The 13,397-nt window shown below is 40.9% G+C and overlaps 1 protein-coding gene across 4 annotated transcripts in view; it reads right to left on the bottom strand.

Moving 5' to 3' along the window:
• MYO1B (myosin IB) overlaps nt 1-13,397 on the bottom strand; it is a 108,624-nt gene that overhangs the window by 41,580 nt on the left and 53,647 nt on the right. For all 4 annotated transcript variants that reach the window (XM_059853413.1, XM_059853415.1, XM_059853416.1 and 1 more), the window contains exons 6-9: nt 12,913-12,959; nt 9,480-9,543; nt 1,270-1,368; nt 769-872 (exon numbers count right to left, since the gene is read on the bottom strand). In XM_059853413.1, coding sequence (XP_059709396.1) covers nt 769-872; nt 1,270-1,368; nt 9,480-9,543; nt 12,913-12,959 — 314 coding nt within the window. The remainder of the gene's footprint in view (nt 1-768; nt 873-1,269; nt 1,369-9,479; nt 9,544-12,912; nt 12,960-13,397) is intronic.

The raw sequence follows: 13,397 nt of genomic DNA on the forward strand, positions 1-13,397 counted from the left end.
ATAATATAATTATAATTCCTATGCTAAGATAAGGAAGTTGTTTAATACACAAGAGGTGTGAAAATGGAGCTGGCATTTCCGGTCCACTTCTAGGACTCATCCAAAATTGGGGTTTCTGAAACACTGTACTTTTTTTAGCCACTTAATTTAGTTTGTAACCCAACCCAGTTTTTCCCCGTCAGATGAACAGGGCCTCCTGTCTTCTCACACCAGTCACTTTTAGAATCCATATTTGCATACACTGGGTAACAAGGCCCTGTATTCATCTTGTCCCTGAGTACAACCAAACAAAAACAGCACAGCAAACCATCCTGAGAATCATCCCAGCCCTCCTTTTCTTTGGACTTGGTCAGCATCACCTGGTCCCCGAGGCTCAACCACTGCTGTGCTAAGCCTCTACAAAATATAACTTTTCCCAGGATCTGACCAAGGCAGGTGGGCTTTTTTCCTTCCTTTTTTTGTTTTCTTTTTGCTGGTTTCTTTTTGGTTTGGGGGGAGTTTTGTTTGGTTTTTATTCCTTCTTTTCTTTTCCTTTGGGGAATTTTTTTTTGTCCTTTTTGTATTCCCCTAAGAATATTCCAGAAGCTTGATCCCATTTCCCAGTTGTATCCATGTTTCCCTGTGCAAACACGCTCTATCCCAGCACGAGGAGTGCCAGCACTCAGGAAAGGTGTCACTCCCAGCCCTGCATGGACAGACAGAGCAGGGGCCAGGAGAAAGAGCCCTGCCCTGGGGCTGAGTGCACAGCCAGCCCCTGCTCCTTCTTACCCTGACTGTTCTGAAGTTTGAAGCATCATCCACTCCATTCACTCTGGCAGAATCAAGGCCCAGGTAGTTGTATCTGCTGAAGTCCCTCTCCAGCTTGAGTTTGCCTAATAAATCAAATAAAAGTATCATTAGTAATAGCATTCTTGTTAGTAGCAATTGGATCCCAGAATCAGCATTGTCAGGAATAGGTTGCTATTGTTGGATTTTCTTCAAGGATCTTTTAATTATTAGCCTTCTGAATAAGAGCAGGTTTTCAAATTCGTTTAGAATACATTGCTGAGCCAGCAATTCTGACTAATTCTGACTGATTCAGTAATCCTGACTCAGCTATCTGGATAATATCAAAGCATACATGGACTTCACATATTACCAAGGATACTACCCCCAATAATTTGAAAAATGAATCAATATCCCATTTCCCACAAAAGATGATGTGCATGGAATAGCACATTAAATATAAAGAAAACTCACAAGTGAACAAGGCACAAGGGCAACACTTACAGAGGAACTCTTCTGATGCACCAGACAGGATCTGATAGAAAATGTGGAAGTTTCTTTCACCTCTTGGCTGCTTAACAACACGAGACTTCTCTAGCAGATCTAAACAAACAAACCAACAAAAATCTCACAGGTCAGGGACAGACTGCTGGAGCAAAACCCTTCAAAATGAATATAACCCTCCATCATTTTCTACTTCATTGCTTTATAACACCATCAGCAAACCAGAAGAGGGTCAGTATGAACCTTTTCACAGTATATCATGTATCTCTAAGATTTCTTTGAGCTAGGGGCAAGCCCAGTGCTCTGGTCAAGGCTGCAGTCTGTGAGCTGCAAAGAGAAGTCAGGTCAGGGAGGCAACGTGCTCAAAAGATGTTAACTGATTTACAGAACCACTACAAAATTAGGATTTGGTCAGGATGACTCTATAGGGGAAAGTTTGAAGAGGCAAAATGCTACCAGGCTAAGTGCAAGAAAGATGGGTAAATGAAAAGGAGAGACCAAATAAAGCAAGCATTTAAACCGAATAATCAGGCAGCACTTTGTGATCCTCAGGTGTATCAGGCTGTGAAATAATTCCCAGTGGGGCTGACAGAAGCTCCATCCTGATAAGCTCAAAGAGAAATGGAAAAGCAGCACTTTGAGAAGCATCACTGCACTGATGGAGTAGCTGGACAGGAAGACTGCTCTCAGTGACAGACACATTGCCCACGAGGGCAGGAATCCAGGCAGGCAGCATAAGCAAACTGACTTTTAACACCTTGCAATCACTTCAGACCCCATCCTGTTTGCCACAGAGGTGACAGCTCAAAGGTTGCTCAGCCTGCACTGCACTGGCAGGCTGTGCTCCACAGCACTCCAGGAGAAGGAAGAGGAATGCAGTAAGAGAACATCTGGACAAGCACCAGTGTGACCTGCTGGTTTTGTACTAAACATATGGGTTTTTTCTTCTTTTCTCACTAGCACAGCTACGTTTTTCCAGATAGCAAACACACAATTCCTGTGTGTATATCTGAAGCTCCATACATTCAGTGACATTCAATGCCTCATTCCAAGCACTCAACAAAGGAGCTCCCCCTGCCCCCACCATGCCACCCTCCCACATCTCCTGGGACTGGGGGCTAGGTTCTCTCTAAGCCTGTGCCAGAAGAAAACCCCCAAAGGGAGCTGTCCCTCTCCAGAACACCCACAAAGTGAGGTGAGGTCTCCCCAAGGCAGGACACAGCAAACACCCAGCCATGACATGGGCCTGTTAAACCCTTCCCCTTGCTGGCACTTTTGAGGTGCATCTAGCACACCTTTTCTCAGATTCCCCCTCCTGCTGAAGCTGAGCCTGTCCCACTTCAGCCCCTGGGAACTCAGAGGGGGCACTGAGGCCAGCTCCCTTCGTGCTGCCATGCCCCCACCCAGTCCCAGCAGGGAGGAGCAGCTGGAGAGCCCCAGCACACCCGGGCTCAGCCTGAGGGGTGGCTCTGTCCCAGGGCTCCCTCCAGGAACAGAGGAGTGCAGTCGGTGTATTTCTATTTCTGCTGCCTGCAGGCAGTGTGTGGTGCCTGTGCTGCCCACTGTAATTACCTAATTACCTCCCTTCCCATGGAAAAGGAAATAAAGACCCTTCTGAAGGGTCTGAAGTAACTTCAACTCACAAAATCACACCAATTTTCAGACCCCCTCCTCCACCTAAACTACAGCGAGTCAGGCTGAAAAATCACTTTCTGCTCAGTGACAACAATGACAAAATTCAGACAGTATTATTAATCTTCTGATTGGCTAATAGGAGGACAAATTTCAAATATTTACAGGCTGAGAGAGGCTGATCCCCCACCCAGGTGTTAACACTTGGGCTGGGAAGGGCAAGGTGAGCAGCAGGCAGCTCAGAGCTGTGCTGGCTGTGAAGGTTCTCCAGGCAAGTGCTGGAACAGATTGCAGCCAAATTTAATCTCAAACAAAATAAACAACTTCAGCTCCCACAGTGGCTACACACACTTCAGGAAATGGCTGTATTCTCAAAGGATATTGAAGCAATGTGGTTTGGCTTATTTGGGTTTAAAAATATTCTACCCATAAATTTTCTCAAATGCTGTCATAAAAGCCCAGCTACACATCCTGGCAAAATATTGTATGTAAGCCTTCTAATTACATGCATGCCTTCAGCAGATTTAAAAAACAGGTTCCTGAATGCATGTAAAATTAGTTATGTTTAGGAGGATAACTTTTTTTCACTAGTTTATCTTATTGATGTATTTTTAGAAGCAACAAAGTTAACCACCTCACGATCAGTTTTCAAAAGGCCTAACATTCTGTCAGCCTTCACCACTGAGGAAAAAAGCAGTCACTGTCAGAAAATCAGGTATTTTCCTTAACAAAGCAGCTGCTGCCAATTCTTTTTTAAATCTGTGTTCATTGGGGTTTTTTTTTCCTTTTTCTTTCTGTTCACATGCAGACTGAAATCAGACTTGTAGGACAGACCCAGACCATCTGCCCCCGTCTTCAGAAAACTTCTTCCCCCTGTTTGCCCTAATTAGCACTTTAATCAATCAATCAACCACATCTCTTTTTCTTGATCCAACCAGTGCACTGCCAGTACCTTCTGTGTTCACTCCCACCCAGTTGCCAGCTCTGTGGATCAGACACTCCAAGGAGAGAAGACAAAGCTGCAGCTCAGCCTGCTGCACGTGGCCCCTCAGTGATGCTGCTGACAGTGGAATGTGTGGACAGATGGTGCTCATCTGTGTGAAAATCCACAGGAGCAAAACCCCCCAGACTCTCTCCACTTTGCCTTTTCTTACCTGGTCTGTGTGAGCTATGTGTAGGGACGATGCAGAATTATCCAGAACTACATATGCTGTGCTTATGGGTTAGGTGTTATTTCTGCATTACCTAACAGTGCTCCTCCTTTAACAGGAATGTTTAATTTGTTGCATGAACCAAATAAAAAAAAAAATTAATTTAATATAAAAATTAATTTGCCTTGGAAAAGTTCAACCTTGGGAACATTTCTGTCTGAATACCCATCAATCCAGATGACTCAAAATCCAGCTACAGGCCTCAGGTGCTGAAGATTTTTTTGTTATTCCTAGATATCACTGTTTAAATGCAAGAGATCTGTGTAAGCACCCTGCTAAACAATTTGACTTAACATAAAAGAAAGAGAAAAGATTCTGAATGCTTCTGCAAACTCTAATGCACAACTTCACAATGTTTTTGGTTACTTGACCCATGAACTCAAGTGATGCAGAAAAACTTAGGGTATTTGTATTTCTCTAAATATACTAGAAATCAAACCAACATTCAAAAAAGGAGCAAGTAAGCAATAAAACCAAAAAAAATGACACTACCTTGGTACATTCTAAATCACCCAGGAGAAGTTTATTTTAGTCATGACAAGGAACCTTTTAGCTGCCCAACTGAAGTTACAGAACATGTTCTAGTCACAGCAGCTTATTTCCACAGCCACATTACATTTTCCCTTTTCCTACCCTGATTATCTAGCTGTCATCAAAAAAAGTCACTGATTAAAGAGTTCCTCATGAACTTCTCCCTGTTACTCCCACCAAGCTCACAGTAAAAACTACTAAATGGGCAGCATGTGCATTGACAATGACTGCATGGCTTTCGGTGTTAAATCCTCCTTGCCCAAGTGATGAATGCTGTTTGAAAATGAGCTAATCAAAATGTTTAATACAGTTTCTAGCTTGTTTTCTCAAACTCTTCCTAGTTTAGGCAAAAACATTGCCTAAATGGTGGCAGACGTGCTGAGAGGAACACCAAGGGAGATGTTGCAACAAGTGAAGATTTAAAAACAAAAAGAAAATCAACAAGAATGGATATCTCTTCCCAAGATGTCTAATTGTCCAGTTTCTGCAATATTTCCCTAAGTAAAGGAGCTTCCCAACAGGAATCACATAACAGCTCAGGCTCCAGGTTGCTCTGTAAGTGGGTAATTACTTCTGACTTTTAAAATGAACAAACGAGTAAAAACAAAGAATAAGTTGTAAAGTTATCACTTTGCTAACTTTAAAAAAAAAAAAGTTGTTGCCTTAAATAATCATAGATTTATGTCATGCTGTTGTTGGAAAAGATGGCAAAAAATGGCCCTTTCCTAATCTCTTGTTATTGGGACTCTAAAGGCTTTTTGCTGGTTAAAAATGGCATTTCCAGATCAGACAGTGCATATCCTTTACTTCCCAACCAGCACCAGTGTTGTCTCCTAGTTAATCATTATAGCACTGAAGGGCTTAGGCAGATTAGGAAAGATCACTGAATGCTAAAAGCCAGGTATTTTTCAGCAGGAAATTCCAGGTGAAACACAAAAATTTAAGACTTACAAAAAGTCTGGGAAAGATATTGTAAGATCCATGCTTTTCAAAAGGTCTAAACTATTGTGAAAGTGAAACATTTTGAGCTGTACTGTGCAAAACCCCTTCAGCCATCAAATTTAGTGTTCACAGAACCAGTCACAAAACTAATGAACCAAGTGTGCACACAAACCCTGCCTTAAGTACAAAACAGATGCACCATCCATGGACAGAGTCATAATTCAGAGCTGAAAAAAGTTATTGCAATTAGCACCCATTACTTCAAACCTAAACACACCTATTTTTATATAAGATATGTCTTATTGTGTAATTACAGGTGGAAAAGAAACTACCATTCTCCTCTCTCTCATCCTCACTGACAAAGCACTTATAATAAATGAAAAACTAAGAATAATATCAATCTTTTCTGTAATTTATTTCCACAATATTACACCCAGCTGAAAGCAACACTCCAACACTGCCTTTGCTCACAAGTGCTCTGGAAAAAAAGCCCTCAGAGTGCAGAAGTGCTGGCAAGACTGCCCACTGCAACAGCAGAGATTGCAAACCCCCTGCAGGAGGGCAGAAGGAGCAGATACACCTCAGAGAGAGAACATGTAAATGCATTTACCTGCTTGCAGGTGCCATGTAAAGCAGCAACAACACCTTCAAGCAGGAACTGATGTTTGCTGCTGTACAGTGATGGGGTGCCTACAGTCCCAGGTGGCAACACAGCAAGGGTTTGTGTTTAGCAATGCCCACAGGAGCAGTCTGGATTTCCTACACCCGTGCACATGGATGGGCTTGCTGGCAGCTGGCACCAGGACTGAGCACCTTCCATGGGCTCCAGCATCTCCCACCCATGAGGAAAACGAGCTGGGATCTCCACAGAAAGCTGGCAAAAAGGCAGGACTAAGAGTTCAGGCTTACAGCACACCTCAGTCAGCCTTCTTCACCCTCCTGCTCACCCACGGGTGGTGGATCAAACAAATGCAACACTTGATGCCTTGTAGTCCAAGGGGGAAGCAATTCCTGACTGAAGTAAAATACTGATATTAATATTAATAAATCACATTATTTCAAATTTTCCATTCCCAATTTCTCTCTTTTCATGACTGTTCACAAAGAAGTAACAGTACATCAATTTCCTTGGAAACCAGCACGGTTGGAAGAGCTGAGCTGCCATACATGAAATGAGACTGCACAGATTTGACACTGTTCAAACACAACATCATCCTCACTTTGGGTACCTACCAGTCCTGAATTTAGAGATGCCACAAATCCCTTCCATTCCATTATTTCCATTCTGGTTTTACTCAGAAGATTCACCCTTCTGTTCACAGCACATTAAATGTTTTGGATCTGCCAGCTGGACATTCCCACTGGCTGCAAACTGGACAGGGCAGACCAGCAGTGTGCTCTGGCATGATAATCCCACCCTCTAACTCCATCCTGAGAAAGGTTCCTCCAGGCTAACCCCTCTCACTGAGGAGCAGGAGCTCACTGAAGGGCTCCAGGGCAGGTCACAGCAGCTTCAGCCCCTCCTTGAAGGGTCACCCAGGCAGAGTGACCAGCCTTCCAGGGAGCTTCACAGCATTCCAGAGCAGGCCATTCCAAGAGAGACCTTTCAGCCCAGCAGGTCTCTGCTTTTCCACAGCAGTCTGACAAAATGAAAGGCTTATCTTGGTTACCATCCTTGCCACCAACACAACCTGGATGTTGGGCGTGTCTGCTCCGAGCCACTCACACTATGAAATACAACTTCAAAAAGCCCAGCCTCAACTGATGTTTGGAAATCAGGCTGGCCAGAAACAGCTCTCAAAGTTTAACTAACTATGATGTCATCTTCACATCCTATTGATACCAAACCAACAGCCAGTCAGAAATCAAAGAATATTTATGAATATTTTCATAATCATACTTTCCCTTTTAAGGACAGGAAACTTCAGCACTGCTTGATGTCATGCTTGATGAATTATGAAGACAAATCCTGATTTTGACTTAAATTCTGAGGGGTGTAAAAGAATTTAGGCCTCCAATATCTTCAGAATTATGAGACCTAACAGAAAAAGGAATGTTTAGTTACAATGCAATGATGCAGATGTGTTGAAAAGACCTAAGGCAGCACAACCAACAAGAGAATTTAAAATCTCTTTTAAAGAGAGATGGATGGACTAGCAAATTTTGCAAACACTTAGTCAAAGATGAGAAGATGTATTAACATGCTGCTACAGGAACTCAGTATTTACCTGTGACATCCCCTGCCAAGGATGAGGCATTTCATACTTGAACAAGTAACATCTTTTCCTCAACAGGGCTTGCTTACACATCAGGTCTTTATTCTTAAATTGAAATTAATCTCCTTGTTATTAAATATTTATTACATAGACAGAAAGAATGACAAGACAGAAAGAATGCCTAAAACAGGCATATTTTAGATGGATCCAAAAATATGCCTGCCCTTTGATACATATGTCATCACATCATTACAATTACATGTAATATCATAATTACACCAGGCAGAGATTTATGGGGCAGATAAACTGCAGAGCAACTATTTGGATTGCCTTTTGATATGACACAATATTTTAATTACATGACTCAGTGCAGTGCTTTCAAAGACAGACTGTTAAATGTCCACCCTCACAAAGGAGGGCTCATGTTTATGCATATATTTTGAATGGGAAATAAAAAGAAACAAATAACAGCCTTTTAGAACCCTCTTGTTCACATTGAATTATTATGACTATATTGAGTTTGGCCTCTAATTTTGTTAACTGCCAAATGTTAAAGGAAATAGATAGCCATAAACACTTATATAGTGACTAATTTGAGTTTCAAGATCTACTCTGTCACAAAAATTAGGCTCTTCAGGCACAGTTCCAAGAGGTGACCTGGTCGAGAAAAAATGTCTGCCCTCTGAAAAAAGCCCAAACCTACATTTATGTGCAAAATTCCTCACTGTGTTTTTAAAATGTTTATGTTATATATGGAGAGTACAGTTCACCTTGGGTGAGTCTCATTATTTCACAACCAGTAAAATGCCAGTGGTGTCAAAAGTCACATCTTCAGAAGCAGCAATGAATTTGGCTGAGTGGAATGAGAGGTCAAGGCTGGGTCAGTGACACCTAGTATAGTCACTCACTGCCCTCTTCCTCCCCTTTTAAAAATAAGAAAACCAAACAAATATGGCTTTATATAGCACTGAGGAGGAATTTATTTTAAAAGCTGCACTTAAACCCTCCAAAGAAAAGCAAGGCAAAGCACTCTGGGCTGCCATTCAGTTCCCAGAGAGAACTTCCCAACAGAGAGCTGGTCAGAATTTCTGAATTGCTACAGGTGTCATAAAACAATCTCCAAGGCCACCTTTGCCTCCCTAAACTCAACAGCTGTTCATCCTCTCTCACTGCAAACCTTTCCTCCACTTTGAGGTGTACAAACTTGTACAGACAGCTTTGGTTCCAAGTAAACACACTCATCTCATGGGGATCTCCAGCACACTCTCGATCACCCTTGCAAATTGCAGGACATACATAAATACATGGCCCAACAAACCTAGTAACACATCTGATTCCAGGGATTCAAGAATAAAAAAGACCCTCAGATACCTGTATGCATCTGCCACCAGCTTCAGAGACAATATACAGACTCACACACGTCACTCAGTGCCTTTGAAACAATGCAGTAAATTCAATATTCCTGCTTATCTCTTCCAGTCTGCTTTCATTTCCTCTGAGGTACATTATTCAACAGCAATAAAATTAAAAAGCAGAATTTAGCACATGATGGAGAGAGATTTTATGAGAGAGATTCTATTAGACTAACACAGGTGATCTTTTCAATAATTTAACCATCTTCCTTCCTACAGAAAACATTTTAATCTGTGAATACGCTGATACCAAAAGTAATACTCACAGTTGCTTATAACTCCCCCAAGTGGGTCACCCTTGAAATCAAACTCAATGTCCATGTATTTTCCCTGTGAAAGCAACAGATTTTAAGATTAAAATTTCTGTTTAAGAAAAACTGCTCAAGACATTAAGTTAGTTGGTTGAAAGGTTGGAAGAGCGATCTGATAATCTCCTGTCAGATTTTTGCATAAGAGAAAAATGTTCAAATCTTCTAAGACGTTATCACAGCCAGGGATTTTTATGGAAACAGCTTTAGCCAGGTCTGTGAAGCACCCCAGCAACTTGCTCAGTTTCTAAGGTTCTGTGAAGAAACGCACATTGCACAAACTTCCACCAGAGTGCCAAGACCACCAAACAATCCCTGCAGCCATTTAGGTACGGCCACGCTTATTTCCTGAGGGATGCAGGAAGAAATTATCCTGCAGGAAGAAATGATCTCCTTTCCTCCCTGGGAGCTGTGGGAGGGTGAAGCAAGGCAGCTGAAGGAGAGCCGCTGAGCCTGGCCCCCAGCAGCGGCCGGCAGCGAGCGGCACTGGCCATCGCGGGGCGGCTGTCAGCGACATGATCTATGACAAAGCCTTTCCTTAGGATTTTCCCTCCTGAGTTGTTGAGAGGCCTCAGGAACAAACTAAGCAATGATTATATGCTGCTGTGGAATGCACCAGGTGGGTCTGGGATTGGTCTCATCTAATTAATGGCCAATCACAGTCCAGCTGTCCAGACTGTCTCGGTCACAGACAAACCTTTGTTATTCATTCCTTTTCTATTCTTAGCCAGCCTTCTGATGAAATCCTTTCTTCTATTCTTTTAGTATAGTCTTAATATAATATATATCATAAAATAATAAATCAGCCTTCTGAACATGGAGTCAACTTTCTCATCTCTTCCCTCATCCTGGGACCCCTGTGAACAATGCTACAAATAGTGAACCCTGAGTGAAAAAAGGAGCACCACTACAGGGTGGCTGTCCCCAGCGTGTGCCTGCCTTGTAGAAGTGATGGATTATTATATGATTATTTCTTATTCTTCCCACTGAACCCTTTCCCTGGGAGCTCAGGAGACCAGAGGCAACAATTAACGGGCTGTCACCGCGCGAGCCGTCTCGATCCCGCCGCGCTGGCGCGCTGCGGTTCCTGGACTTCTGCTTCACTTTCCCACATCACAGAAGCTCGTTCCGCTCTCTGGGTCATTTTAATTTGTTTGACAAGTGCTTAATGTAGTAACAGCTACATTTAACAGTGACAAAACGGACAGACTGTGCAGAAAAGGCAGCAGCAGTGCTGCTCGCGTTGGCAAGGCGGTTTAGAAAGATAAAAGCTGCTGGTAGTAATCCAGCCAAATTCCACCCTCTGGCACACACCTAGCAGAGGACACTGCTCACTCTGAGGAGGGTGAGGCACTGAAATGGGCTGCCCAGAGAAGCAGGCCAGGTTGGACAGGTGTATATATTTTTAAGGTTATATTTTTTGGACAGGTGTATATTTATATGCATATTTTTTCAGGCTATATTTTTGGACAGGTGTATAAACATATGTATATTTTTTTAGGTTATATTTTTTGGACAGGTGTATATTTATATGCACATTTTTTCAGGTTATGTTTTTTGGACAGGTGTATATTCATATGTATATATTTTTAAGGTCATATTTTTTGTACAGGTGTATATTTATATGCATATTTTTTCAGGTTATATTTTTTGGACAGGTGTATATTCATATGCATATTTTTTTAGGTTATATTTTTTTGGACAGGTGTATACTCATGTATATTTTTTTAGGGTTTTTTTTGTTGGACAGGTGTATATTTGTATGTATATATTTTTAAGGTTATATTTTTTTGGACAGGTGTATATTTATATGCATATTTTTTCAGGTTATATTTTTTGGACAGGTGTATATTCATATGCGTATTTTTTTAGGTTATATTTTTTTGGACAGGTGTATATTCATATGTATATTTTTTTAGGTTTTTTTTTTGGACAGGTGTATACTCATATGCATATTTTTTTAGGTTATATTTTTTTGGACAGGTGTATATTTATATGTATATTTTTTTAAGTTATATTTTTTTGGACAGGTGTATATTCATATGCATTTTTTTTAGGTTATTTTTTTTGGACAGGTGTATATTCATATGTATATTTGAGCAGCTTGGTCCAGTGGAAGGTGTCCCTGGCCCTGGCAGCAGGGTGGAATGAAATGGTCTTTAAGGTCCATTCCAACCCAAACCTAAGATTCTAGGACAAAAACAATCCATTGAAAAGCCTTGCCTTTGTATTTCCTTATTCACTGGGTTTTGTTTATTTTTTTATTTTACTTTTTATTACAGAACATAAAAAACCAAGCACTTTACACTGACTCACTCCAAGAAACTTACTAATTTACTGTGTATTTTGTCAAGATGACTTGACTCTACTTCAACTCTATTTTCTTTCCTATACTGTATTGTTCAAGGTTAATACTGAGCTGATTCAAATTTAGAGAGAAAAATAATAAACCAGATAATTAAATTTTCATTTCCCAAGCACTGGGACAGCTGGGTGTTTCCAAAATTATTTTTAGCTCACTGTTTACAAGCAAAGACTTGAAAGGCAAAACAGTTGTTAGTTCCACTTTGTCCTGGAAAGACTTCTGGGCTGGCTGCTCATCATTTCTGCAGTGTCATGTCTGATAATTGCAGTCTTTCTAGCCTTTCTATTAAAAAAAAAAAAAAAATTAAAAATCTCTAAATTTTGGCCCCGGCCTTGTGATGAAGAGCCCTTGCTCTGTTCACAGTCAGAGGCAATGAGCTGCAGAAGGAGCCTTCACAGACATGTGGAACACCACTAGCTCTTGAGAATTAGAAAGGAAGGGGAAGAAATTTCCCAAGTGGAAAAAAAAAGCCACTCTGCAGTCTCACACTGTCCAGAACTTCTATCCATTTGCTTTAACTCACAACACAGCATTCTCCCAGTGCATCAATTTTCCTGCTCTTGTCAACTTCACACATCTCACAATATTGCTTTTCTGGACACAAGTGAGCCAGTGACAGAGCTGTATTCAGCTTTCTGATTTTAGCAGGAGAAACTATGATAAGTACTCACACTTCTGAACCTCTCAACTCTAGCATCAACTTTTCTGGTTTTTCAACTGTCAGTTCTGGTAATTTCTCATTCCGTTCCATGCCCAAAAAAGGCTGAATTCAACCAGCTGATTATAAAGAATTTGAGCAAAAAAATAACATTACAAATGTTCATATTAAAAAACTAAAGTTGCTAACACATTTTGAAATGTTATAGAAAGCAAATGGGAACCTAAAATAGTCATTTTAACCTAAAAAAAAAGCTCCATAAATTATTCCTTCCCTCTTTATGGGTGCCTTGATGGTTGGTGCATGGCAAAACAGAAATAGCCAACAGCACAGCATGCTCCTTAAAGAGGACTGAGGAAAATACTTACAAATCTAGAGGAGTTGTCATTCCGCACAGTTTTGGCATTTCCAAAAGCTGCAGAAAAACAAACACAATGAGCAAATCTATCAGTAAAAATAATATTTAAATGCTAAAATATCTAGGTCTGCTTGTATATTTAAAGGAATTACAGACTTCTGAGAAACAATGTCCTGCTCATTGTGTGGGCATCAGTCCCTGGGGACAGAGTGTGACAGATCACAAATTCCAAAAACCTATAAAAGTCCAAAGAAGTTTTGTCTCAACACTTTCCTTGTTTAAAAAAGGTAAAGAAAAATATACAAGAGGAAATGGTTCCAAAACAATACTGTACTCATACTAAGAATATATCTTTGGGGTCTGAATCAACAAATTAATAATTTTACTACCCAAATAACTTTAAATACAGGAAATACTTCTTCTTCATTTCAGAGAAAGAAATGAATCCTATTTCCCAGGATACATTAAAAGCTGGAGGGAGAAGTGAGGAAATTG

This window comes from Haemorhous mexicanus, chromosome 8, assembly GCF_027477595.1.
Source record: "Haemorhous mexicanus isolate bHaeMex1 chromosome 8, bHaeMex1.pri, whole genome shotgun sequence".
In the NCBI taxonomy this organism is placed as follows: domain Eukaryota; kingdom Metazoa; phylum Chordata; class Aves; order Passeriformes; family Fringillidae; genus Haemorhous; species Haemorhous mexicanus.